Raw genomic sequence first — 25,446 nt, 5'->3', positions numbered from 1 at the left:
TCTGCAGCTCCACTTGATGATGATTCTTGGGCTGCAGCACAGCCTTTGTTAGTAGACACACTTGCCCACTCTTTCTCTTCCTCTCTTCCCTGTACTCTTCCGGGGAGGGACCCCAGTTTCTCTGTCAGACTCCAGGGCCAAGAAGGAAGGGGTCCTCCTCAGAGCTGTTTTTTGCAGAAACTCATGGCAAAGGTCATGGCAGCATGCCAATGCTGTTGCTGCTGCTGCTAAGTCACTTCAGTCATGTCTGACTCTGTGCAACCCCATAGACGGCAGCCCACCAGGCTCCCCTGTCCCTGGGATTCTCCAGGCAAGAACACTGGAGTGGGTTGCCATTTCCTTCTCCAATGCATGAAAGTGAAAAGTGAAAGTGAAGTCGCTCAGTCAAGTCTGTCTCTTAGCGACCTCATGGACTGCAGCTAGGCAACCCTTATTTCTGACACCACTCTGACATAAGATGGAATGGCAAGGTTATCCCTGTCCACTTCTCTGTCCTCCATTTTTTCTTCCCTCGGGAGCCTCATCATCGTCAAGACCTTCCCCTCCCTCCTCTCCACTTCCCTCTGTAGGATAGGGGTTAACTGACCTGGTTATCGGCCTGAGGTCAGTATCCAACAGAAGCGATGTTAACCGGTAGCATCCTCCGGGCTTCCCAGGTGACTCACTGGTAAAGAATCCACCTGCCAATGCAGGAGATGTGGCTTCTATCCCTGGGTTGGGAAGATCCCCAGGAGGAGGAAATGGCAACCCACTCCAGTATTCTTGCCTGGAAAATCCCATGGACAGAGGAACCTGGAGGGCTACAGTCTATGGGGTCACAAAGAGTTGGACATGACTGAGTGACTGAGAACACACACGCAAACCATCCTTCAGTCTTGCCCTGGATCCAGAAGCAGCAAGCTCCTGGCCCCAGCACCTCCTCCCATATCCTGTGTAGTCTGGTCATTAGCTGGGGGTGACAGGAAGCCAGGTTTTCTTAGAAAGACAGACTCTGAGAATCCTTTTATCTTGATTTTTAATTTTTTAAAAATAGAATCTCTTGACCTTTTTTCTCCTTATAACCTTCATTTCCAGAGAAGAAAGACCCAGTAGAGGGCATAAAGGGTAAACGTGTGTTAATAGTCTAAAAACAGTAAGGAAAATCTTTTGAGAAAAGAAAAATAGTTTCATGGGTTTTATCTCTATCTTCCTTTCTGCAAAATGGGTAGAATCAACATTGCCCTTTGATTTATCATGTGAGGAAGCTTTCTCAGTGCAAAACTTGTTGAGAAATAGGAGGAGAAGTCCAATAGGAAAAGATAAAAACATTAGCTTTGTTCCTAGTAAAAGCCAGGTTGGGCAACTTGATAAAAGTCTGTGGTCAAAGGGCCATCCTCTGTCTCTGTCACAGGTACAGAAGTGTGAAGGTAACACCACAGTGTAAATCAACTGTACCCGATAAAATAAAAGCTTGATGGCTTGGAGCAGCAGAGATTTGCACTTTCTATAGGCAGATAGGTCCTGAAATAAGAGAAGTCAGATAAGGGCTGAGCCACACACATTTCTCCCCATCTAATGAGATGCTTCTCTGCCTCGGGAGAAATAAGTCTGGGTAGAGAAAGGCCAGGTGTGTTTCTTGAATGGGGGTCCCTCCTCAGGAAAACATAAAGCCAGGGCAAAAGGGTTTTCTTCCAACTTCGGGTTTAGGGCAGGAGTACGTCACAGAACTCAGGGCTGGTGGCATGGGGTTGGGGGTTTGCATTAAGAACAAGTACGCTCAAAATGTTGGAGAGAATGTAGAAAGAAGGGAACACTTATACACTGTTGGTGGGGATGTAAATTGGTGTAGCCACAGTGGAGAACAATATGGATCTTCCTCAAAAAACTGAAAACATGACCCAGCAATCTCACTCCTAGGTACATTGGGAAAAAAAACAAAAATGCTAATTTGAAAAGATACATGTACCCCAGTGCTCATAGCAGCATTATTTCAATTGTTAAGATGCAGAAGCAACCTAAGTGTCCATGGACAGATGAATGGATAAAGAAGATGTGACATATATATATATACACACACACAATGAAATGCTGTTGTTTATTCTCTAAGTTGTATCTGACTCTTTGTGACCCCATGGACTGTAGCACACCAGGCTTCCGTGTCCATGGGATTCTCCAGGCAAGCATACTGGAGTGGGTTGCCACTTCTTACTCCAGGGGATCTTCCCAACCCAGGGATTGAACACATGTCTTCTGCATTGGCAGGTGGATTCTCTACCACTGAGCCATTCTGGGAAGCCCATATAATAGAATGTTAGCTGTAAAAAGAATGAAATTTTGCCACTTGTAGCAGCCTGGATGGTTTTGGAGGGCATTAGGAAATAGAAAGAGAAAGACAAATACTGTGTGATATCACATGTAAGGAATCTAAAACATATAGCAAACTAGTGAATATAACAAAAAAGAAACAGACTCACCGATACAGAGAACAATCTAGTGGTTACCAGTGGGAGGGAGGGGCAGCATAGGGGTATGGAATTAAGATATACAAACTATTAGGTATAAAATAAACTACAAGGATATATTGTACAACGTGGAGGGTAGCAACAGTATTTTATAATATAAATGGAGTGTAACCTTTAAAATCGTAAATCACTATATTGTACACGTTTAACTTATATAATGTTGTGTATCAGCTGTACTTCAATTTTTTTAAATGTAAAGAAATAACCCATAAAGCTAAACAAGAGAAATAAAGAACTGGTAAGCTCATGGAGCAGGAGAGCAAGCTCGGGGTGCACTGGAGGCTTTCCACAGGGACAGGAGTGGGAATCCTGGTCTGGCTGACAGATGACCCCCCTCTTTTTCCATGCATAGTACCCCCAATGGGAACAGCCTCAGTGCCGCGGAGCTCACCTGTGGAATGATCATGTGTCTCGCCAGGTAAGTGAGTCCCTAACTTCTGAGGAAAGTTACTCTCTGTGGTCTGTCAGTTAATATGACTCCCTAAGCAAACTGACCCAGAGAAACTTAGAAACACTTCAGCCTGGTGATGTGCAGGCTGCTAAGAACCTTCAAGGCTGTCAGTCCTCCACTGATCACTCATTATCCTGGATCTCACATTCATTACCTGGGAGCAGGCCCATGGAGAAAATAAATACGTGGGTGATCTTCTCTTTCTCCGTACTCACGTCCGCTCTCCACACCCATCCCCTACCAGTCACAGCGGTAGGTGTCCACACACACGAAGCCTTCTCTGATCTCGAAGCCTCACAAATGCTGTTTCTGCTGCCTGGGTATCCGTCCCTGCCATTTCTTCCTTTAACTCTTTTTTTTTTTTTTTTTTTTGGAGGCTAATTACTTCACAATTTCTTCCTTTAACTCTTAAAACTGCTCTTCAAGGTTAAGCTTGAGTGTTAATTTATCCAAAAAGCTCTCTCTGGATTCCTCAGGCAGGCTGATTCTCCTGGGGCTTACCCCTGTTACTGTCCTTGCAGATCTATATGTAAGAGAATGGAATAGAAAGCTTCCCTGGGATCCCTGGGACCAGGCATGACCTGTGGGTTCATAACACAAAAGATCTCAAAGGGTCAAATCTCTTGAAGAGAGGGGACAGCCTAGGGACCAATGAATATTACACAGATGTGTTGGGTGGTAAAGTGACTGTCTGAGCCCCTGCTCTTGAACAGGTAGTGGGTCATTGGGAAGGGCAAGGAGCCAGTGGACCGGCAGAAAGATGCTCTGGGTCCCTTCGCAGATCCGTGGATCGTTAAACCAGGGAACCCAGGCAGCCAGGACCCCTTACTTCTCTACTCAGGCCTGAAACCTTCTGGGCCTCATAAATGATTCTTTCCCCTTCTCAAGACCTGGGAGATGGTCTGAGGGCATTCACCTTTGCTCTAACTCTTCCCCAAGATTTCTACCTGACATCTTAGGTCTTCACTGATACTCACCAGTCAGTGAAGGGGAGAGGAGGTTGGAAAAAGGGAGGAATAGGGAGAGAATTGCCCAACAGAAGGGAAACGGCCTGGAAGGGGTCCCTGCGCTGGCTGTTTGGATCTCCCAGAACATCTAGAGAAGTGTTAAGGCCTGATGCCCTGGTGTCACGTGTGCTATTAAATTCAGTGGTATTTGCTTGTTTGTGTTTTTGGGGGATGAGGGAAGGAGCCCAGTGCCGCTTTCTAATTCTCTCACATTTTTTTTCCAGAGGTGATGTTTCCTTGGGAGTCAGGAATAGTTTTCCTCCTATTCCACGACCAACTTTACTTAAAGGAGTTGGCAAAGTGGTATGATTTAGGTTCTCAGCCACTCATCATGACCTCAGTCATCAAAGATGCATCAAAACTAATAAAGGAGCACCCTGTAAGAAGGAATCACCAGTCTCATAACTCACCATGCGCTGGTTTAATCAGTCTGCTTTCCCAGCCAGGCAGCAGTAGCAGGGGTGGGGGGTGAGGGGGTTGGTGGACAGTGACGTTGAGAGCCCTGGGCAATGTGGGTGGAGAGCAGGCCGGGATGGGCCTTGCGCTGGGGGACTTCATCTAGATGCCTGGCCCCGAGGTGCTGGAGAAGAACAAGGACAGGGAAGGACAGTGAGGAGAATGCAACAAAGACAGACTTCACTGTTCTGCCTGCTTTCCTTCCTCTTGTAAGTCAGGTCGGCCTCCATTTAATTCTCGGGAGGTCTTCTGCCCACATGTGGCCGTCCTCACACTGGCCTGCTGAGGACCCCGCAGTGTTAGGGCCTGGGAAGCCCCGTGGCCAGCTGGGTGGAGCGCCTAGAGAGACAGCGCGGGGGTTTCCTGTGTCCTCTGGTGCCGCACACGTGCCTCGGATGGCACCGGGCAGCCAGGTGGGCAGAGGTCAGAGGGCGAGAGGACAGGAGGAGGCAGGTGGGGGCTCTGTCTCCGTCAGGTTTGATCAGTCTGGCTTTGCTTCCTCTCGGCAAGTCATTGTCCTCAGCGACGTGAGGACATTGTCCTTCTTGAAGTGAGGCCCGATGGGCCAGAGCAGCGAGATGGGGCTTCTTCCATGAGCTTTGTTGAGGTTGCCCATGAGTTCGTGGGACTGTGACGGTAGGGCAGGTTCTCCATCAACCTCATCCTCAGATGGAAGTCTGTGCCTGGTAACTTGTAGACCAGAAAGAAAGCTTTGTATCAAAACTCAGGGAAGTGGAAATATGGGAACGGTTATCTTGGAATCTCTGGTTTTCACTCTCGCACATGCAGACACATATACACCACTGAATCTTATGGCCGGCAGGAAAGCCTGCACTGAAATACTTAGGAGGCTGACTAGTGGGGATGCCTTCCTTGGCTTTGAATTCATTCTGATACTTCTGGCCGAGTGATGCTGGGCAAGGTGTTTAATCCCCAGTGCCTACAATCTTCCCCCCAACTCTCCCCCCACCCCCGCCATGCAGTTATTGTGAGCATTAAATGAGCTGATATTTAAACATTGCTTCTTATCTCTTTCTTTCTCACTTCCAGAAGAGCCTGGAGGACCATGATCCACATAACATATCTTGCCTCTGATTTCTCACATTGCCCTAATTTCCTTTGTCCCCTCTGAAAAACACGTGGAGACTCAGACCTCCATGTTGGCTGATAGGAGGAGATAGGCTGTGGAGCTTGTGGGGGTGGGGGTGTGTGTGTGTGTGTGTGTGTGTGGTGAGACAGGAGGTACTATGGTCGTTGGAAATGTCTAGACTATAGCACCTGCTCACCCCAGTGTAGTCTTACTCTCAAGGGAGAGTAAGTATTCAGCTATCCCCTGATATAGAGGAAGATGTCGTATGTTGTAGCTCTGAATGAAATAAGAAAATGGAAATCTTTGTGCTTCTGGAACATTTGATGTTGTTAAAATCCCCCAATACACCGTTTCATTATCTCTACAAATGCTGGAGGATTAGCTTTTGCTTTTTACATGCCTGGAGTCACTGAGGCCAATATTCAAGCAACTGAGATGGACTCAGAACCTCCTCCCAGACATTTGGCTGGAGACAATCCCAGGGCTCCAAGCCAGATCTTGTCAAGGGATCCTCCTGCTACACCCCTTTGTCCATCCTCGGTATTTCTGAACCTGATCCCCCAGACCTATCTTGAGCTTGTCTTCATCAGGGGATGCCCAGCAGATGTAGTAGCCATGTAGTCTTCACACTGTGCCTCCTTCCTGGGCTGGTGGGGTCTGGGTGGGCCTGCTGAATGTGTCTGTCCTTGCAGGCAGATTCCTCAAGCGGCGGCATCTATGAAGGATGGCAAGTGGGAGCGGAAGAAGGTAAGCGGCTGGCCTTGCCTCTCCCTGCCTGGGTCGGTGTCCACGGTCTACTGCAGGCACTAACTTGGGCTTCTTTCCCTGTTTGCAGTTCATGGGAACCGAGCTGAATGGAAAGGTCCTAGGAATTCTTGGCCTGGGCAGAATTGGGAAAGAGGTGGCCACCCGGATGCAGTCCTTTGGGATGAAGGTAAGAGGTCGCCAGACCTCTTTGATGTGGGGCTTCCTGTGGCAGCTTTGGAAGAGGCAGCTTTGCTTGAGAGAAGCTGAAGGCTTTGTCCTAGGAAAATCTGATGCCCCCTTTAGAGCCCCTGAGTAAATGGGTGGTAAAGCCGGGGGGGAGGGGACATGGGCCCACCGACCTAGACCCTTGAACTCAGCATCTGGGAATACTTGGTGGAGATCCTTCAGCTCTGGGATGAGTAGTTGCCCTCAGTCCCCGTGAAGCAGAGAGGAGTCTTATCCTGCCTGTCCTTTCCTCCCCTTCTGTGGGGGCCTCCTTGTTTTGCTGCTTCTGTCTCCTGTGATAATTCATAAAACTGGAGCAAATTTGTAACCTTGCAGCAGAGCCCTTGCTGTCCATCTTCTAGCCCTGCTCCATAGTCCAGAAGAGATTGAAAGGCGCTTCCCTATACACTGTGAGGGACTTCCCCTGGTGGCTCAGATGGTAAAGAATCTGCCTGCAATGCCAGAGACCTGGGTTCAATCCCTGGGGCAGGAAGATCCCCTGGAGAAGAGAATGGCAACCCACTCCAGTATTCTTGCCTGAGAAATCACATGGACGGAGGAACCCGGCGGGCTACAGTCCAGGGGGTCACAAAGTGTTGGACACGACTGAGCAACTCACACTTCCACTTTCACACACTGTGAAAAGATCATAGCGCCCACAGTGGCTGGGAAAACTCACACACTCCTCAGGAATCTTCCCTGACCCCACCGCCCACCAAGGCTCTGTCTTATCCTGCGCTTGGAGCTCAGGAGTTCTGGTTGAGGGAGGGTTGTCATCAGAAGCAGTGCTGCTCCCCAACCCCTACCCTGGGGACCCATCCAGAAGGCTGTACCAAGAAAGGGGAGACCCACAGGGTGCCCAAGTGGGCGAGAGAGGTGTGGTGGCTGGGTGGGCATCTCCATGTTTACTGTGGCTGTGGAGAGAGGGCTTGTGGGTTCAAACGACAGCCAGGAAACGTTAAGGAAGAGGGTTTTGAAAATCAGATTATTTCAGATCTAGAAACATTTCCATAAAGCTGTATGGAATTTTCCCTTTTTCCCTTGCACCTTCCTTTCTGTATGTCCTTCTCACTTTGCATTAGGAGAGACCTTATAGATTAACCCTTAATTTTAAATCAGCCTCTGAATTTTGTAAGTTTTTGCTACGGGCTCATAGCAAATGGATGGTGAACAAGGACCAGGTGGGCATCCCTTTGTACCACAATCTACATCTTCTCTACATATCCTATTGACTGAAGTCAGCCAGACATCTCTGCTGAGCTTTAGCACCAGGAAGGAGAGGTACCTTTTTCTGGCTCCCTATGAGAAGGGGCATGGCCCCCCAGGATCCATTGATCATGGAAGCAGACCAAAGCCATGTCTTTTGTGCAAGCCACAGGGAGCACTCTCTCCTTTTTCCTTGTTTGTGAGGGCTCAGGGTAAAGGTTCAGCTCCTGGAAAATTCTGATCGTCTAAAAGCAGGGGTCAGGGGTTCAGTAAAACTCAGGGCACATGTAGCCGAACACGTGAGTGCTTCACTGATGATGCGGTGACTTTGGGATGGTTGCCAGACCCAGCGGTCAGTCTATCACGTGCGCTCCCCTCCCGTAGGGTACCACGGTACACTGGGCTCTTCTAGCTTGGCAGCACTCATTGTCAAGGACGGGAGACTTTTGTGGTGACTTAAGCCAGACAAAAAAGCCTACCCTGTTCCCTGAGTAATTGAAGTGATTGATAAGCTTGTCCGTTCTTCTAGCATGCATGCGTGCTCAGTCGCTCAGTTGCATTGGACTCTCTAGACTCCATGGACTGTAGCTCACCAGACTTGCTCTGTCCATGGGATTTCTCAGCAAGAATACTGGAGTGGGTTGCCATTTCCTCCTCAATGGGATCTTCCCTACCCAGGGATAGAATCCCACCTTGGCAGATGGATTTTTTACCAATGAACCACGTGCGAGGCCATCTTGTTTCCTGAATAATTGAAGTGATTGGTAAGCTTGTCTGTTCCTTTGGCAGCACTCAGCTACTTAACCGCAGCCCCGGCTGCTTTCCAGAGGCACAGAGGGATATAGGACCTTGAGCATCAGCAGCAGATGTGACTGACAGGGCTCAGTTCAGAGATGTCCAGACCCTGCATATGAGTGCTCATCTATGTCTCTGGGCATAGCACATACCCCATGCCTGTATGCTCTATTCCCAGCATGGTTATGAGGGTGTGGGTACCTTTTTTGTGTTGCAACATATATCTGCTTCACTGGGGGTTTCTTCTGTCCAGATGTCTCTGGAGGGTCACTAGACTGTTTTGCTTCTGGTACATGTTCTTTGTAAACCTGAAACACACCTTGGAATGTACCCCCACCCCACATACACCCCAGCCCCTCAAGAGCACCCTGGCTCTGGTTCTTTCCCACTGGCCCAAAGTGGCCTCTTTTTGGACTCAGCTGCTTACTTTGATCCAGCTCTCTAACAGGTTTCTGGATCTGACACATTCTGAATCATATCTCAGTGCAGAGAAATCACTGACCTGCATCATCTGAACCTTGGTTGATGTTTGAGCAGTTGCAGAGAGCAAGATTTTCTAAAGGCCAAGGAAGGAAGATTCTTGAACAAATTGTTAAAGAGATCATTTATCAGCATCCAGGCAGGATGAGTGTTTACTAAACACAAGTTGTTTCAAACTAGTCTTGGTCTCTCTTTGGAAATCAGTAGTAAACTGGTAATATCATGGGACACCCTAGATGTATATATCTTGACTATTTAAAATTATAATCATGTAATAAGTGAATGCATTCTCTTAAAAATTGAAATTTAGATAAAGGTCTCCTAGATGACCATCCCAATCTGAGTTTCCTTAGGTAGCATCCGCTTGATATATTGTCATCTCAGACTTTTTCTATGTATTTACATGGAATACAGGCTTCTGGGATACAGGTACAGTTCTGTACCTATAGAGGAGTTTTAGCCTAGAGACAGTAGAATGTTGTGCATGTTTTGAAGATAAAAACATATGTCTTGGAATAAATAGATGTACTATATTTTTAAACTTGCATGGAATTCTTTTGAAGGGATAAATTGCTTTTATTTGGTAATTACCTCAACGATGAACATTTTAGATCGTTTGTAGAATGTGGACTTTAGCACACGTTGGTGAGGTCTTTCATGATACCTTTGAGATTAAGATGGAGATCATGAGCTCGGTGCTGAGGGTTTAGTAACTGGCTGAAGGATGTATTCATGTCAGTCTGCAGGGGGATTGGTTCAGGATGGTGCAGGGCTCTGCCTTACTCACTGTGCTCATCAACAGCCTGGATGATGTGTCATTTGTGGATGACAGGAAGCAGAGGGAATTAACACTTAAACATTCAGACTTAGGTCCTGAGAGGCATAGGAAGTCTAGAATAGTTGGGCACCCTAATAGGACATTTAATTGGAATACATGTCAGTGCCCCACATATGAGGCCCCAGAGCAAGTAGACTTGGGTGAAGAGGTGTTTATAAAGGCTCTTCCAGGAGAGGAGGCCTTTTAGTTGACAACCGTGCAGTGTGATTAATAGTAACATGGTTGATAGAAAAGGTTCTATGACTCTTGGCAGCATTAAAAGAAGATGACTTTCAGAACAAGGAGGTGACATTCTTCATGCTCTGTACTGATCAACTCCTGTTGTGAGTATTTGAGCAGTCCAAAACCCCATGTTCTGCAAGACTGTGAAACTTGGGAGATAGGGTAATAGGAGGGGAGCCCACACATCTGTGCTTCCTAAGAAAGGGTGGAGGCACTAGGATCTCTGAGCTCATCAAGATGTGGGAGTCACAGGGGAGGCCTTGAAATAGCCAAAGGGAAGTCGTATAGAAGAGTCACGCTCTCTGAGAAGCAGATCCAGGAAGGAGCACTAGAGTGCAGGCTGGAGAGGCAGAGTTACAGACAGAGCTGACCTCAGTGGAATAAGTGGTCTCAGGAGAGAGTGAGTCCCCATCACTGCAGATACACTTGCAAGACCAGATAACGACCTGGCCAGCAAGTGAAGAGGCAATGTGAACACAGACACAGATGCTGTTTGAGCCCCCACATCTCTGAGTATACATCACCCCAGTGGGCTACCAGTTTCTTTAAACTGTGAAATGGCCCTGGCCGTGAGTTCACTGTGTGATCATAGGTAATGGTGCCAAATTTTTAAGGGCTGGGTTTGTTACAGTAACTTGGAAGAACAACCTAAAGTCATAAAGATGGAACTTCCCTTGAGGTCCAGTGGTTAAGATTTCACCTTTCAATGCAGGGGTTGCAGGTTCTATCCCTGGTTGGGAAGCTAAGATCCCACATGCCTTTTGGCCAAAGAACCAAAACTGAAAACAGAAGCAGTATTGTAACAAATTCAATAAAGGCTTTAAAAATGTTCCACATCCAAAAGGTCTTTTTTAAAAAAGGACATAGAGTGGACCAGGAGGCGTGGGGGACCCTGAGTTGTTGTGGTTGGGCCAGCTTGAGCAGAAGAGTAAAGCCTGTAGATGTTATTTTTACCATCCTCTTCTCTCCCAGCACCTAGGGTCTTACCCTGTTCCTGATCTGTCACCAGGCTGTTAACCACTAATCAGGCTGCTATGTGTGCGCTCAGTTACATCTGACTCTGTGTGACCCCCTGGACCGTAGCCTGCCAGGCTTCTCTGCCCACAGGATTCTCCAGACAAGAACACTGGAGTGGGTTGCCATGCCCTTCTCAAGCTAATCTTCCCGACCCAGGGATCAAACCCATGTCTCTATGTCTCCTGCATTGGCGGGCAGGTTCTTTACCACTAGTGCCACCTGGGAAACACAGTTAGGCTGTTAACGGGATGGCTGTTATCTGACCCTCTCTAGGGTGTCAGGATTTAAGACCTGACCCCATCATGCCGCAGGAGCTGTAAGGAGAGACTTTCTTATGCTCAGATGCTGGGGGTGGACCATCCCTTTTCCTCCCTCCCTTTGTGACTGTCTTGTCACTTAGGGAAGGGGGAGCTTAGCCAGCTGGCTTCCCAACAGCACGTAGTGTGTGAGTGGGGATGGGTTAGGGAAGAGCCCATCTATGCCAGCACAGGCCTAGAAGGAGCCTCGGAGGCCCCTAGAGCAGCTGCTGACATGCTTGAGCCACAGGTACACGTGTGGGTTTCTGGATAAATCTGGCAGCCCACAGCCCGCTGGTGTTCTGAATCACTTGAGTCTTAACACACTAATGTTCTTGTCCTCAGTAATGTTGCTGGATAACAGATTATAACTCTGGAGGCTCAACTCATTCAAGCTGGCCTGTCCCCTGGGATGGCTTAACAGGCCCCAGCCAATCAGGAGCTGAGCCTTGTACTATCTTATCAGGTTTTTGGTGAGGAGCAGACTAGCATCTCTTAACAGTTTCTTTGTGGCCAGTATTGTGATGAGTCTGACATTAGCCCGAAGGGAGGGATGTTTAACCCGAGGCTCCAGCTGTCATCAATTCCTTTGGGTCTTGCCAATGTTTACTGAGTTAGTTAGACAAGGCTGTGGATTGAAGGCAGGAGGAGAAGGGGATGACAGAGGATGAGATGGTTGGATGGCATCACCGACTCGATGGACATGAGTTTGAGCAAGCTCTGGGAGTTGGTGATGGACAGGGAAGCCTGGCGTGATGCAGTGCATGGGGTCGCAGAGTTGGACATGACTGAGCGACCGAACTGAACTGAATATTTACTGAGATCTGCTGTGTTAGATATCATGCTTACACTGACCCTCTGGAGTCAGTATTATTATCCCAGTTTACAGATAAGTAGACTGAGGCCCAGGAAGGTTACGTGAAATGCTCAAGATAACAGGACGAGTAAGGGGTGGAGTCCAGCTCAGACTCTGGGCCTCTTGGGTCCCAGTCTGGTGCTCTTTGCCCAGCACCACCACCACCGCTGTCTTTCCTCCTGGTTCCTGTTGGTAAATCAGTCCCTGCACCACGTCCCTGTGCTCAATCATTCATACAACCGGCAGCTCCCATCTCAGTCTGGTGCCTGCCAGACTTTTGCCCCAGAGCAGTGATTTTCAGATTCTTCCCAGAGTCTCAAGTTTAGACACATAGTAAGGACGTGGAGGGGCGTCCCCAGAGGCTCAGTAGTAAAGAATCCGCCTGTAATGCAGGAGACGAGGAGACACGGGTTTGATCCCTGGGTTGGGAAGATCCCCTGGAGGAGGGCATGGCAACCCACTCCAGTATTCTTGCCTGGAGAACCCCATGGGCAGAGGAGCCTGGTGGGCTGCAGTCCATGGGGTCACAGAGAGTCAGACGTGACTGAGCGACGTAGCATGCACACATGCACTCCCGGACGTGGAGTATGGGCCCAGGGAGAGAGCAGGTGGTGGGGCTTCTGGGCCTTCACCTCTGTTGTTTTGAATTGATCTGGTTTTATATTATTATTATTTTGGCTGCACTGGGTTTCGTCACTGTGCAGAGGTTTTCTCTAGCTGCCCCGCACGGACTCCTCCTTGTGGTGGCTCCTCAAACAGAGCTCTAGGCGCTCAGGATTCAGTAGCTGCAGCCTGTGGGCTCGGCAGTTACAGCTCATGGGCTTAGTTGCCCCACGGCATGGGGCCGGGGGGGGGGCGGGGGGGAGGGGCGGGCAGATCTTCCCGGACCAGGGATTGAACCTGTGTCCCCATCATTGGCAGGTGGATTCTCAACCTCTGGACCATCAGGGAAGTCCTGATATGGTTTTATACTGAGTTTGTGTTTAAGATTTCATTGTGTGGTTGGGGGGGAGAGTGCCAATGCTAAACTCAAAGATTGGCTCTGGGACAGAGAGAGGGTGCCTGACCATTAGGCTCCTCTGTTGGAGCCCTTTTATACCTTTAAGGCCTCTCTGATCTCCATCCACAGGCAGCCAGAGGGACTAGGAGCAGTATGACTGGTCTCCCAAGGCTGCCTTCTATGACAGCAGCTAGGAGGTCACCTGGGAGCACCACTTGAAAAGCTAGGGTTCCTCTGTTGCCCCAACATCAGGACTCTGTCCTGGGGCTGGAGTTGGGGTGGGGAATCCCTTTACACATCTCCCTAAGGCTCCTCTCTAGGAATAGATGGCGTGAACCCGGAAGTGCCTGACATCTATACATTTGACATCTGACCTTTCTTGGACACATCAGAACCCGACTCGGGGTCGGTCTCCTGGGCCTCATGTCACCCTTTATAGCTCCCGGGACATGTCTCCTGGTATAAGAACCCTAGCCCTTAGTTGAGTTCAGCCCCTGTCTCTCTTGAGTGAAAAATGAGAACAGGGTAGAATTCTTCCCCTGCAGTTGTCTGCAGATGAAGGAGGTGCTGTCTCTCTGTGAAAGAAAGCTGAGTCAGGGCCTGCTGCCCGCTGTGGCAGATGTTTATCTCTCCTGCACCCCCGCCCACCCTTTAGCCTCAGGCACCTGCAGCAGGGACACTGGGCTAGACTCAGCGTGCAGGAGCCTTCCTGTTGGCAGCCCCATGCTGATTCTTGGCTCCTGAGAGCCCAGAGGCAATAGGGTTGTGTGAACTTGCTCACATGGGGAGGATGGTTCACACCATGTTCCGCATGAAAAAAAAGAAAAGTATATCTGGATTAGAGATGAATGGGACATTGTTCCAGCCAGCCTCAGAGCCAGTGGACAAAGAAGACTTGTGAGAACCAGGGCAGGGTCCTCTCCCCTCCCCTGGACATTTCATTCTCCCCACGAGAAAGGAAGAGTTTACCTCTGTGGAATAGCCATGAGCTCACCATCCTGTAAGGGCGTGGTGGGGGGGGCAGCCTCTTTCCCCTATACCTCCACGAGGGTTGGAGTGGGACCCACTTGGCTTCTTTGGTCCCACAGAGCTGACGATGAATGAAAAATGTGATTCCAAAAGCTACACCTCATTCATAACTATTTTCCGTTTCTTCTCTAGGAAGGCTGACTTGATCTAGCAATCTTCTGTGCCATGATTTTCTAAAATAACTTTTACATTTCCCTAGCTTCAAAAGAAATTCATGATCAGTGGGGGAAACTTGAAAGAGTATAAGAAAGCATAAAGGAGAAAAAAAGTTAATTCTACCACCTAGAGGTAACCACTGTTGAAATATTAGGCTTTGTGTTCATTCTGTTTGTGTTTGGTTTAATCCTGGGCCAACTCTGAATGTTTTCTCAGGGAGCTTTCTTTTCATGGAACATTGAATTGTTGAAAGTCAGAGGAGGGGTCACTTTGAAATTGTCCACCTGCTCCTTTTCTTAAAGTTGAGCATCCAGGTCTGGAGGCACTGATTTGCACCTGGACACACAGTTGCCCGCACTTGAGGCTGGACTCAGGCCCATCTCCCGGTTCAGAGTCCTTATCTTGGGTCCCGCAGAGCTGCAGAGCTCAGCCAACTGTCCGGCCTTCTTGAGCATTTCAGCACCTCTGAGAGTCTTATGACTTCTACACCTCTTCCCCATCAGGTCCCTGTGGCTGACCTGGGCCAGGCCCAAGGAGAGAGCCCAGGGAAGCCTTCTTGGGTAGACCAGGCAGGAAGTGGTTAGGTCTTTGCTGTTGCAAGAGAAAAATGCTTCTTACCTGGTTGCACATTCTTCCCAGCTGCTTGTGCTGCCTTGGCAATCTTCAAAGCATCACCCCTGCTGAGAGGTTTGTGGCTGGTAGCCAGGATTCTTTCTGATGTAGAAGAGATGTTTCCATCTCATTCTATCCCTGTTTTCTCAGGTGGGGGCTGTGGGCCTCTCCACTCCACCCCTGATTAGCAGGTAGGAATTAGGAGTGTGGGCCCTGGATCCAGAATACTTGTGTCCCAGTTCTACCACTTACTACCTGTATGACCTTGGTTAAATCATTTAATGGGCTTCCCAAGTGGCTCAGTGGTAAAGAATCCACCTGCCAATGCAGGAGATGCAGGTTCAATCCCTGGGTTGGGAAGATCCCCTGGAGAAGAAAATGGCAACCCACTCCAGTATTCTTGCCTGGAGAATCCCGTGGACAGAGAATCCTAGTGGGCTTCAGTCCACGGGGCTGCAAAAAGTTGGACATGACTTAGCAATTGAGCACGCAAATCATTTAACCTCTGCCTCAGTTTCTTCATATGTAAAACAGAGAAGTAATAGTATCTAACTCGTCAAGTATGAGATGCATGTTGTTGTTTGTTGTTTAGTTGCTAAGTTGTGTTCACCAGGTTCCTCTGTCCATGGGATTTCCCAGGCAAGCATACTAGAGTGGGTTGCCATTTTCTTCTCCAGGGGATCTTCCCGATTCAGGGATCGAACCCTTGTCTCCTGCATTGGCAGGTGGATTCTTTACCACTGAGCCACCAGGGAAGCCCCATGAGGCACATAGTTAATACAAAAGGTGTTTGCCATCATCAGCTATGAGTCTGTGCCTTTTCTTGCTTCTCATGAGCTTTGTCTTCTCTAGCGTTCCCTGATGACCTTTGGCTGATTTCATGGGTTTGATGAAGTTTACACCCCGAGTTTCCTGTCTGCCCTCATCTCCTAGGAGCCAACCTTCCCTCCTTCTCTGCAGCCTCAGGGAGGTACCTCTGCTTTGGGGGCTGTCCCCTCCCCGCCAGCTCAGACCATGGTTCTTTCTGGATCCTCCCAGCCCATGGTGCCTCTAAGTCTCACTTTCCTCCTCTTGATGTCCTTCCCCTCCCCAGTCAAACCTGCCTTGTTGAAAGGATCTGACGTTAGTCGTTTATACCTCTGCCTGATTAGTCACCCAGTTATGCCTTCCAAGACGAGGTACACTTTAAGCCTTGTGTAAAGAACCTTTGAGAGACAGGACCGTACTCTACCCACCTGGTGTCAGCACTGGTGTTTCACCCCCTTCCCCAGTGGTGAGTCTGTCTTGTTGATAACTCTGCTGGGCACCACCACCACCCTCCTCTCTCACCTCTTCCTTGCTCTGTTGAAGTGGGCGGCGTGCCTGCCCATCTTCTGGCCTGTGGGGCCTCCAGCTGCAGCCAGCTTCTCCCCTCCTTCCCCTCGTGCCCTCTGACCGCATCACTGCTCCCCACAGGATCGTCCTTCCTCACGGGGGCTCCCCACTTTCCAAGGGTGTCTGAGCTTCACTGGTTCAGCCACATACCAGCTGCTTCTGCACCCGTTTATGGTCCAGAGCTTGGAGGTGGGCGAACCTCCCTTTGAATTCTGACCCTGCCTGCTCCAGCGTGGATGCCCCACTTCCTTCAGATCTAAAGTAGGAAGAATAATAGTACCAACCCCCTTGAAGTACCGTGGGAGATAAGTGGGTATTGTGCTAATCGTTAAGTTGTGTCTGACTCTTTGCAAGCCCATGGACTGTAGCCCGCCAGGCTCCTCTGTCCATGGACTTCTCCAGGCAAGAATACTGGAGTGGGTTGCCATTCCCTTCTCCAGGGAATCTTCCCACCCCAGGGACTGAACTCCAGTTTCTTGCGTTGCAGGCAGATTCTTTACCATCTGAGCCACCAGGGAGGGAAGCTTAAGAGTAGTGCTCAGTTTAGAGTCAGTGCTCCGTAAACGGTAGCCGTGATTAATAATGCCAGTGCTGACAATTGATAGTGACACTTACCCTCCCCCTCTCACCTGTCTCCAGACGATAGGCTACGACCCCATCATCTCGCCAGAGGCCTCAGCCTCCTTCGGCGTGCAGCAGCTGCCCCTGGAGCAGATCTGGCCTCTCTGTGACTTTATCACTGTGCACACACCTCTCCTGCCCTCCACCACAGGTTGGTGTGTCCCTAGCTTGCGGGTTGACCACAGAAGCCACCGACCAGATGAGGGTGGGCCCTCAGTCTGGGCCTTCTGCCCACGCTGGGGACCAGTTATGCTGGGAGGGTAGCATCCAGATCCTGTGAGCATGGAGCACGGTGATGCTTTGTTACACAGCCCGGCACCAGATCGAGGAGGGGTGAGCTGGCTGGAAATGCACAGGGTCTGGGTGAACTGGGTCAACATGTAGGATCAGTGACTCCGTGGATACTTCCTTGGATCACTGCCTGAAGCACTAAGATCTCAGGGATGTTTGAGATGTTTCTTAACTGAGTCTAGTCTGAATTCGTCCTGGCCCAGAGCATCTGAGAAGCGGGCAGTGAGACCAGAGAGGCTGTAGTCCCCCAGGAAGGAGGCGTGTGGGGAAGAGCCCGTGGTGGGGAAGGTGGGGCCTCTGGAGCCAGAGCCTCCCGACACCATCGCTGCAGGAAAGCCCTCCTTCCCTCCCAGGCCTGCTGAACGACAGCACCTTTGCCCAGTGCAAGAAGGGGGTGTGCGTGGTGAACTGTGCTCGAGGCGGGATCGTGGACGAAGGCGCCCTGCTCCGGGCCCTGCAGTCGGGTCGGTGTGCTGGCGCCGCGCTGGACGTGTTCACGGAGGTAAGTGCCTGCTTGGCATAGGGGGCGGAGGGGAGGTGGGAACAAAGGGCCTTGGGCTGGAAGCCCAGCTGAGCAAAGGCCTTGGCTTACTGTCTCTAGTGGGAGAAATTATGTTGCCCAAAATAACACCTCTCTGTCAGGAGGTGGGTAGTATTAACCCATCTTACAGATAGGGAAACTGAGGCTCAGAGAGATGGAGATGTGCCCAAAGCACATGAGTAGTAAGTGATGGAGCTGAGATTGGAATCCAGTCTACGACTGTTCTGCTGTGATGGAACATTCATGAGGAAGCCGATTATTGCTGAGTCCACTGACCACCCGGGGGGAAACAGAAGTAGGAGTTGGCATTGCTCCTGCTCTCTCCCCCTCCAGTTCCTGAGGCAGTCCATAGCACCCCACCCAGAGATGTCTCTTTCTGGTCAGGAACCACCCCGGGACCGGGCCTTGGTGGACCATGAGAATGTCATCAGCTGCCCCCACCTGGGCGCCAGCACCAAGGAGGCCCAGAGTCGCTGCGGGGAGGAGATTGCCCTCCAGTTTGTGGACCTGGTGAAGGGGAAGTCCCTGGCGGGGGTTGTAAGTATGCCTTGTGGGAAGGAGAGGTCAGAGGAGGGCATATTTTAGCTGGGAATGGGGGTGGGGGGCTGAGCAGTGACCAGATTCAGCCCTGGGAGCCCACGATAAGGGGGCAGTGCTTGCATTTGACAAGCCGGCAGTGCTCTGGCTGGGGCGGCAGGAACTGCCCTGCAGTTTAACCTTGAGAGCTGAGGCCCGGCACCCCGGAGCCAGCTTAGCTTGCTCTATTGTAGGCTTGCTGCTGAGACACTGTTTTTTTTCCCCTGCGCCATGCCTCTGGAAAAAGGCTCCTTTGTTCTCTGCAGGCCTTGGGAGTGAAAGAGTGAGGCTGGCGTGATGGCGGGGTGCCCAAGGTTGGATGAGTGGCGGGGGATGGACCGAAGAGAAAGCCTTGATAGGGTGTTCTCACCTCATCTCACTTTGTAACACTGAGCACATCTTTCATCCCCGCCTCTTAGAATCCTGAGCAGGGGCCCACCCTGCCCCCATAAGGAACTCTCCACGCCTGCTGGCCCCTTAATTTCCCCAAATCGTGACTTCTTGATTGTGCTCCCAACAGGCCCTTCCTGGCCATTTGTTTCTTCTCCAAGCTGAATCTGACTTATACTTCAGGTCCTGTCTCATTCATTCAGTCTTCAGATGGTCCCTAAGCCCCAGCGGGTGCCAGATGCTGTCACAGCCCTTTGAGGACACGGGGGTGAATAAGGAGGCCTTCCCAGGTGGCACTAGTAGTAAAGAACCTGCCTGCCAATGCAGGAGATGTAAGAGACGTGGGATCGATCCCTGGGTTGGGAAGATCCCTTGGAGGAGGGCACAGCAACCCAGGCCAGTATTCTTTCCTGGAGAATCCCATGGACAGAGGAGCCTGGTGGGCTACAATCCACAGGGTTGCAAAAGAGTCAATGACTGAAGCGACTTGGCATGGCAGGGGTGAATAAGGAATGCATAACTCTTCTTCAGGAGGCTTGCCACCTGCCCCTTCACGAAGATTTGCTTGGCCTGTCTCCATCCCAATCCTTTTGCCATGAGACACATTCTTGTTATTAAGATTTCATGAGTTTATATTTTAGTCCTTAATTATACGCTTTAAGTTTTCAGAGGATTAAAAAAAAAAAAAAAAAAAAACCCAAAGCAGGATGTAAGCTTTCCTGCAGCTCATGTGGCTCTACCCCAAATACTTAACCAATAATGAATGGGGGGGGGGGTGCAGGGCTGGAGGGTGGTCCCTGACCTTCCTGGCTGACCTTCAGCATAGGGCTTTTCGCTTCTGAGGACAGAGTTATGGCGGGAGAGACACAGGGTGCTTTGTTCAGCCCTTGTTTGAAAGCCCAACTCTCCAGGCCACTGTGACCTCTACACCCTGAGAAAGTAAGGGACCCATGAAATGACCCTTACTTACGTGGTCAGATCTCTGTCAGGTCATTAAACTTAGTTTCAAATTAGGAACAAATGCCTGTTTTACCCTTTAGTGGCTCAGGTACAATAGGCATTTGTAAGAAAGACCTCCTTGTCACCCAGGAAGCCCCATTGTCCCTCATTCTTTACTGGGCCCTCTCCAGTTCCTTTCTGCTGTGACCTGAGGCACAGACTAGCTTGAAGATGAGGTTGGTGCCCAAATGCCTTGGCTCTTCCTGGAGCCTCCCACTCATCTTCTAGAGAAGACAGATGCCCCTTTAACTCGGCAGACCTATGGCGAGCACCGCCCTGGCCTGCCCGGGAAGGAACCAGGCGTGGTGCCTGCCTGTGGGGCTGCTCCGGTGAGCATTTTCCCCTTGCCCGCTGCAGTGCTCACCCCCCAGCTGTTGCCTGGCCCTTCAGTTCTCCCCTCGCAGCTCTGGGACTCACTACCCTTCAGAGAGGATCAAAGGGGAGCTGGCTGTGGGGCGCGGTCATACCCGGGACCCCCTTACACAGCAGGGTCTGCTGGGGAGTCCTGCCTCCTCGGCTGTTTCCATCATTATGACTCCGTCTTCTTTAATGTTCTGCCAGTTTTCTCTGTGAAAACAGGAATAGAAACATCCACGTTTTCCTCTCATTACATCTGCCTGATTGGATTTGCATCCAACCCCAGGATTCTAATTAAACCCTTCTTAGATGATTCTCTTTACAGGTTGCCTCAGTGTAAGTGGCGAGATCCTTAACTCAGAGCCAGGACATCTTGAACCACAAGATGAAATAAACATTTTGACCCAGAACATGCTGCTTTGTTGTCAGCGGGGGGTCCAGCTGGCCAGCCCCTAGACTTCACAGCATTGGAGGCTTATGTGGCTTCTGTCTCTTTTCAACTGCCCAGCAGGCCTGTGGTGGACTTCACAGGAGTCCACATTTGAAGAGTGATAGGATCATCAAAAGTGTATAAATTCAGGGAATTCCCTGGTGGTCCAGTAGTTAGGACTCAGCACGCTCACTACTGTGGCCTGGGTTCAATCCCTGGTTGGGGAACTGAGATCCCACACGCTGTGTGGTATGGCAAAAAAAAAAAAAAACAAGTGTATAAATCCAGCCTTACAAATTGTGATATTTAGACCGAGTGTTCTGTGACAGTGTAAAAACACACTTAAAATCAAGATAGAAAATAAAAATGAAGGCAGATAGGAAAGCCATTCCAGAGAGACCCACCACTCTAGGTCTAAGTGATCTGTGACTCTCCGCATGGTTTATGTCAAAGACCCATCCTCCTTCCTTTCCAAAGGAAAATCAAATCTCTGGTGGAGTTGGGGAGGGGTGGCGCATTGGGGACAGAGCACATGGGGAGAAGAGGGAGATGTCCCTTCCCTCTCTTCCCTGCTCCCCTTTTGGCAGTTTGAAGTTGGGGAGCCTTTTGTGTTAGAGCCAATAGGAGGAGCCAGGGAGCTGTGCCGTTTTCTGGCTCTATAGCGCTCCTCAGCGACAGGAACAAGCTGTCATCTTGTGAATGGCTGATCAAGGTTGTCACCCCAAGGCACCCCAAAACTAGGCTGGCCCCCTGCTGCCTGCTCTCCATGTGGAGCTAAGGCTTGGCCTTAAGACCTTGTCTGGGAGCCAAGTCGGTCAGGGGTGCCCTGTCCCTTCCCTTCCTGACCTCAGTCCTGCTCCCCTTTCTCTGCAGGTAAATGCCCAGGCCCTTGCCAGCATCTTCTGTCCACACACCAAGCCTTGGGTCAATCTGGCTGAAGCTCTTGGGGCGCTGATGCAGGCCTGGGCTGGGTCTCCCAAAGGGACCATCCAGGTGGTGACACAGGGTGAGCTGGGGACTCTGCAGAGGGAGGGCGAAGAGGGCTGTGGACTCTGCCTCGCAGCGGGAATATCTGCTGCAGGCCACAGACCAGTGAGGGGCCCTGAGATGCCCACATTCTTGTGACCACACATCTCACATTCCATCTGAGTATGGCTCGCCTGCTACCAAGTGAGGACAGAAAGGGAGGGGTACACAAAGTCATTGGGAAGTATGCTTAATTTTCGTTAAGTCCTGTTATGCAGTATTTTTAAAATGTGCTGTTTGGGATGTGAGAGGGGCCTCCACAAGGTTCGGAGTTTCCTGTGGGAGGCAGTAGGATGGGTGGAGGGAGTCCAGGGGAAGCAACAGAACCTTTATTTCGGTTTTGACCCAGTTGCTTACCTGCCATGGGACTTCCCCTTCTCTGACCTGTGGGTTCTTCACCTGTGAAGTGAAAGCTGAGGTGGGTGTGTCAGACAAGGCAGATGCTGGGATATTTTGTGCTCTGGAACATTCTAAGGTGGGCTCTCCAGCAGGCTGACATCCTCCAGCTCAGCTGGGGAGTGGGTACCTTGTACTCTATTGAGGCCTGTCCTCCCCATTGACTGTTGGACATCTACTCACTTGTGGAAAGACTGGAGTGGTGGGGTGGTGGTGGGGTAGACCGCTAGCATTGCCAATACCTGGAAGGGGCAGAGCCAGGGGCCCCAGTGGCCGGGTGCCCAGGCCCCAAGGAAACGAGGCAGGGAGGTTGGCTCAGGTGCTTCAGTTGCCCTTTCTGCTTCCACTTGCTGAGACCAGCAAGGGTGTAAGTGCCGAGTAGGGGTGAGGGTACAGGCAGACCCAGGTGGCCAGGCTGGGGCCAGTGGAGTTGGGCTGGGTTCTGGAGAAGAGTTTCTTAGACTGGTGTAGAGCCTCCCCGGCGTGGACCCCCAGTGTGTCCTCCCCACCCCGGCTGCCTCTCCATCCCCCAGAGGTAGGCAGAACTGCCCAGCAGCCTGGGCTTGGGCCCACCCAGGGCGGTAGGAGCTGTGTGACCCAGCGCTCAGGGCCAGGGTGTACTGCCTTCTCCCTTGTTGTTCAACATACAGCGCCCTGATGGCAATTTCTCTCTGTCCCCAGGATCATCCCTGAAGAACTCCGGGAGCTGCCTGACCCCCGCCGTCATCGTCGGCCTCCTGAAGGACACGTCCCATCAGGCTAATGTGAACCTGGTGAACGCCATGCTGCTGGTGAAAGAGGCCGGCCTCGATGTGCGCACCCTCCCCGCCCCTCCCCTCCATCTCCCCGCCGCCATCCCGTCATTCAGAGCTCCTTGCAGCTCTGCTCACTGATGGGGAGCCCCCCGGGCCGTGAGTCCTGCCGGTGACAGTACCGCCCTGTGGGAGACAGCCATGACCTCCCCCCGTGCCGGCCCCCGAGCATCACCATGAGAACTGGTACCCGTGAAGGTGCTGTATGTATAAGTGCTCTGTGAGCGAGGGGGCCAGCAGGAACCCCGCTTCCCAGCCAAAAAGGAGATCTCAGAGCCCGGCTGGGAGCTGGGAGGTGGCCCCGCGCCAGCCTCTAACTCTCCATCCAGCACTCCTTTACCACCCCACGCAGGGTCTGGGCTAGTCTGCAAACTCCGGGAGCTCACCACACACCCTCTTATGCTCTGCGGCCCTTCATGGCTTCCCTGCGGTGTCTTCCTTTCTGGTTCCCTTTTAAGATCAAAGTCTGTGTTTCTCAGCCAGTGGGAGCTGGCGGAGGCAGTGGGCAGTGAGCTCCCATGGCCCCCTTCCTCTCCTCCGCCTACTGTCTTACATCCTGGGTTGGCCACTCTTTTGTGCAGGGAGCAGGAATTCAGCACCAGAGGGATCAGGCTGGACCGCCTCTGGTGGCTGGGCTGCTTGTCCAGCCCTTCTCACAGCCCTGCCTCCCTCCCTCTGCCTTTTCCTCCTCCCACCCTCCCATCCAAGCCTTTACCTGTATCCGGTAGGTCTCTTCGCCCTCCTTCAGGGAAGAAGCTCATGCTAGGGGGTGCCAGGCTTGCCCATCTGCCCTCTCCCCTGACCCTGAATTGCTAAGTGTGGCGGCCAGGCTGATTAGGCCAAGGGAGGGAGTGGGCATCACTGTGCCTCTTTGCCTCCTCTCTGCAGGTGACCACCTCCTACAACCCTGCCACACCAGGGGAGCAGGACTTCGGGGAATGCCTCCTGACCGTGGCCCTGGCAGGTGCCCCCTACCAGGCCGTGGGCTTGGTCCAGGGCACCACGCCTCTGCTGCAGGCTCTCAACGGAGCTGTCTTCAGACCAGAAGTGCCTCTCCACCCGGGCCAGCCCCTGCTCATGTTCCGGGCTCAGGCCTCCAGCCCTGCGATGCTGCCAACCATGATTGGTGAGGAGGGCCTGTGGGGCTGGCCAATGCCCTGGAGGCAGGGACGGCTGTGTGTGTGTGTGGAGGGCTCTGTCCTGGGATTGTGCTTTGTGGATTTCTGCCTCCTTCAGCCCCTCTTCATGCCTGCAGGCCTCACTGGATCTGCAGCAGGTTCCAGAACATATGGGGCTGGATGTGGAATTGCGAGATTAAGTGAGGTTGCAGAGCCATGCGGCAGGGATGGGACCCCAGAGCCCCTGTTACTAGCCAGGTGCTTACCACGTTAAGGACTCAGTTTGAGACTGCCTGTAGAAATGTATCCTGGAGTTCAGAGCCATTGAGTTGCAGGTTTTCTGACGGCAGGGCTGGGTGGTGGTCAGCCTGATCCAACAAAGCCTGTCTGAGCATCCCCTTCCCGCAGTTACGGGCATCTTGGACCTGCCTCAGGCCCCTGGCACCAAACCTGCTTGGGGTCCTGGGGCACTTCCAAGTATGACAGAGAATGAATGTCCACAGGCCTCACGGGGCCTGATATCAATGTCCTTGCCAGATGCCAAGAGGAACTTTTCCCCTGCTTTTCTCCTTGCTGATGGTCTGGATAAAACTGCCAGCCAGCAAGTCCAACTGGTGGCTTTGGCTTTTTGTGGCTAATCTTCCCTTCCCTGCCTTGCCTGATGGTCAGGGTGTTCCTTAAGCTACTGGAATAGTGAGGGAGCTGGCCAGAGCCCTTTGTTCCCTCGGTCTCAGCTCTTCAATTCTGAGACCACCACCCCTGTTGCAACATTAATGTCGGAAATCAAGACTTGTGAGCCCGCTCCCAGCCTCCTGCTTCTCCTTCCCCTGTGCCTGGTGCTAACCAGGGGTTTCTTCTACTTCCAGGCCTCCTGGCAGAGGCAGGGGTGCAGCTGCTGTCCTATCAGAGCTCTGTGGTGTCAGACGGGGAGACCTGGCACGTCATGAGCATCTCCTCCCTGCTCCCCAGCCTGGAGCCCTGGAAGCCCCATGTGACCGAGGCTTTCCAGTTCCGCTTCTAACCTTGGGCTCTCCTGTCCCAGCCTCGTGGGATTTTCTGAAGAAACATATCCACTGGGAGAGGAGATCCACATTTCTGGGGCTGACACTGCTTGTGTCCCCTCTGTCTCCTATCTTCCTACGGTACAGCAGTGACCTCCCAATAAAGAGCCTGTCCTCTACTCTCTGGGCAGTTTTGTGTTGTCATTACCCGGAAGAACCACCAGAGGGCATCCGCGGGCAGCCGTGGGGCTGGGCTTTGGCTGCAGGCGAGTAGGACACATAAAGGGAGACCCATAAAGAGAGATCTAGATGGGTGGTCTACATGTCTGAGTGGGGGTGCTCTGAAGAGGACCCGTTCCCTGTGCCTCAAGTTTTTAAGAGACATTTTTATAAGAACAAACCTCAAGGATTTGAGCAAGTCCCTGTATTATTTTGGAGAAGGAAATGGCAACCCACTCCAGTATTCTTGCCTGGAGAATTCCATGGACGGAAGAGCCTGGTGGGCTGCCGTCCATGGGGCCACAAAGTCA

General features: G+C 51.4%; 1 protein-coding gene across 1 annotated transcript in view; it reads left to right on the top strand.

Moving 5' to 3' along the window:
- PHGDH (phosphoglycerate dehydrogenase) overlaps positions 1-25,095 on the top strand; it is a 31,339-nt gene extending 6,244 nt beyond the window's left edge. Inside the window, exons 3-12 of the mRNA XM_043459449.1 lie at positions 2,854-2,919; positions 6,198-6,252; positions 6,341-6,439; positions 16,998-17,130; positions 17,624-17,772; positions 18,196-18,348; positions 21,437-21,569; positions 22,667-22,797; positions 23,686-23,923; positions 24,782-25,095. Of these exons, the coding sequence (XP_043315384.1) occupies positions 2,854-2,919; positions 6,198-6,252; positions 6,341-6,439; positions 16,998-17,130; positions 17,624-17,772; positions 18,196-18,348; positions 21,437-21,569; positions 22,667-22,797; positions 23,686-23,923; positions 24,782-24,936 (1,312 nt within the window). The 3' untranslated portion in view covers positions 24,937-25,095. The remainder of the gene's footprint in view (positions 1-2,853; positions 2,920-6,197; positions 6,253-6,340; positions 6,440-16,997; positions 17,131-17,623; positions 17,773-18,195; positions 18,349-21,436; positions 21,570-22,666; positions 22,798-23,685; positions 23,924-24,781) is intronic.
- Positions 25,096-25,446: the final 351 nt, after the last annotated feature.

The sequence above is a fragment of the Cervus canadensis genome, chromosome 2 (genome assembly GCF_019320065.1).
Source record: "Cervus canadensis isolate Bull #8, Minnesota chromosome 2, ASM1932006v1, whole genome shotgun sequence".
Lineage (NCBI taxonomy): Eukaryota > Metazoa > Chordata > Mammalia > Artiodactyla > Cervidae > Cervus > Cervus canadensis.
This window is presented reverse-complemented; position numbering and strand designations above follow the sequence as displayed.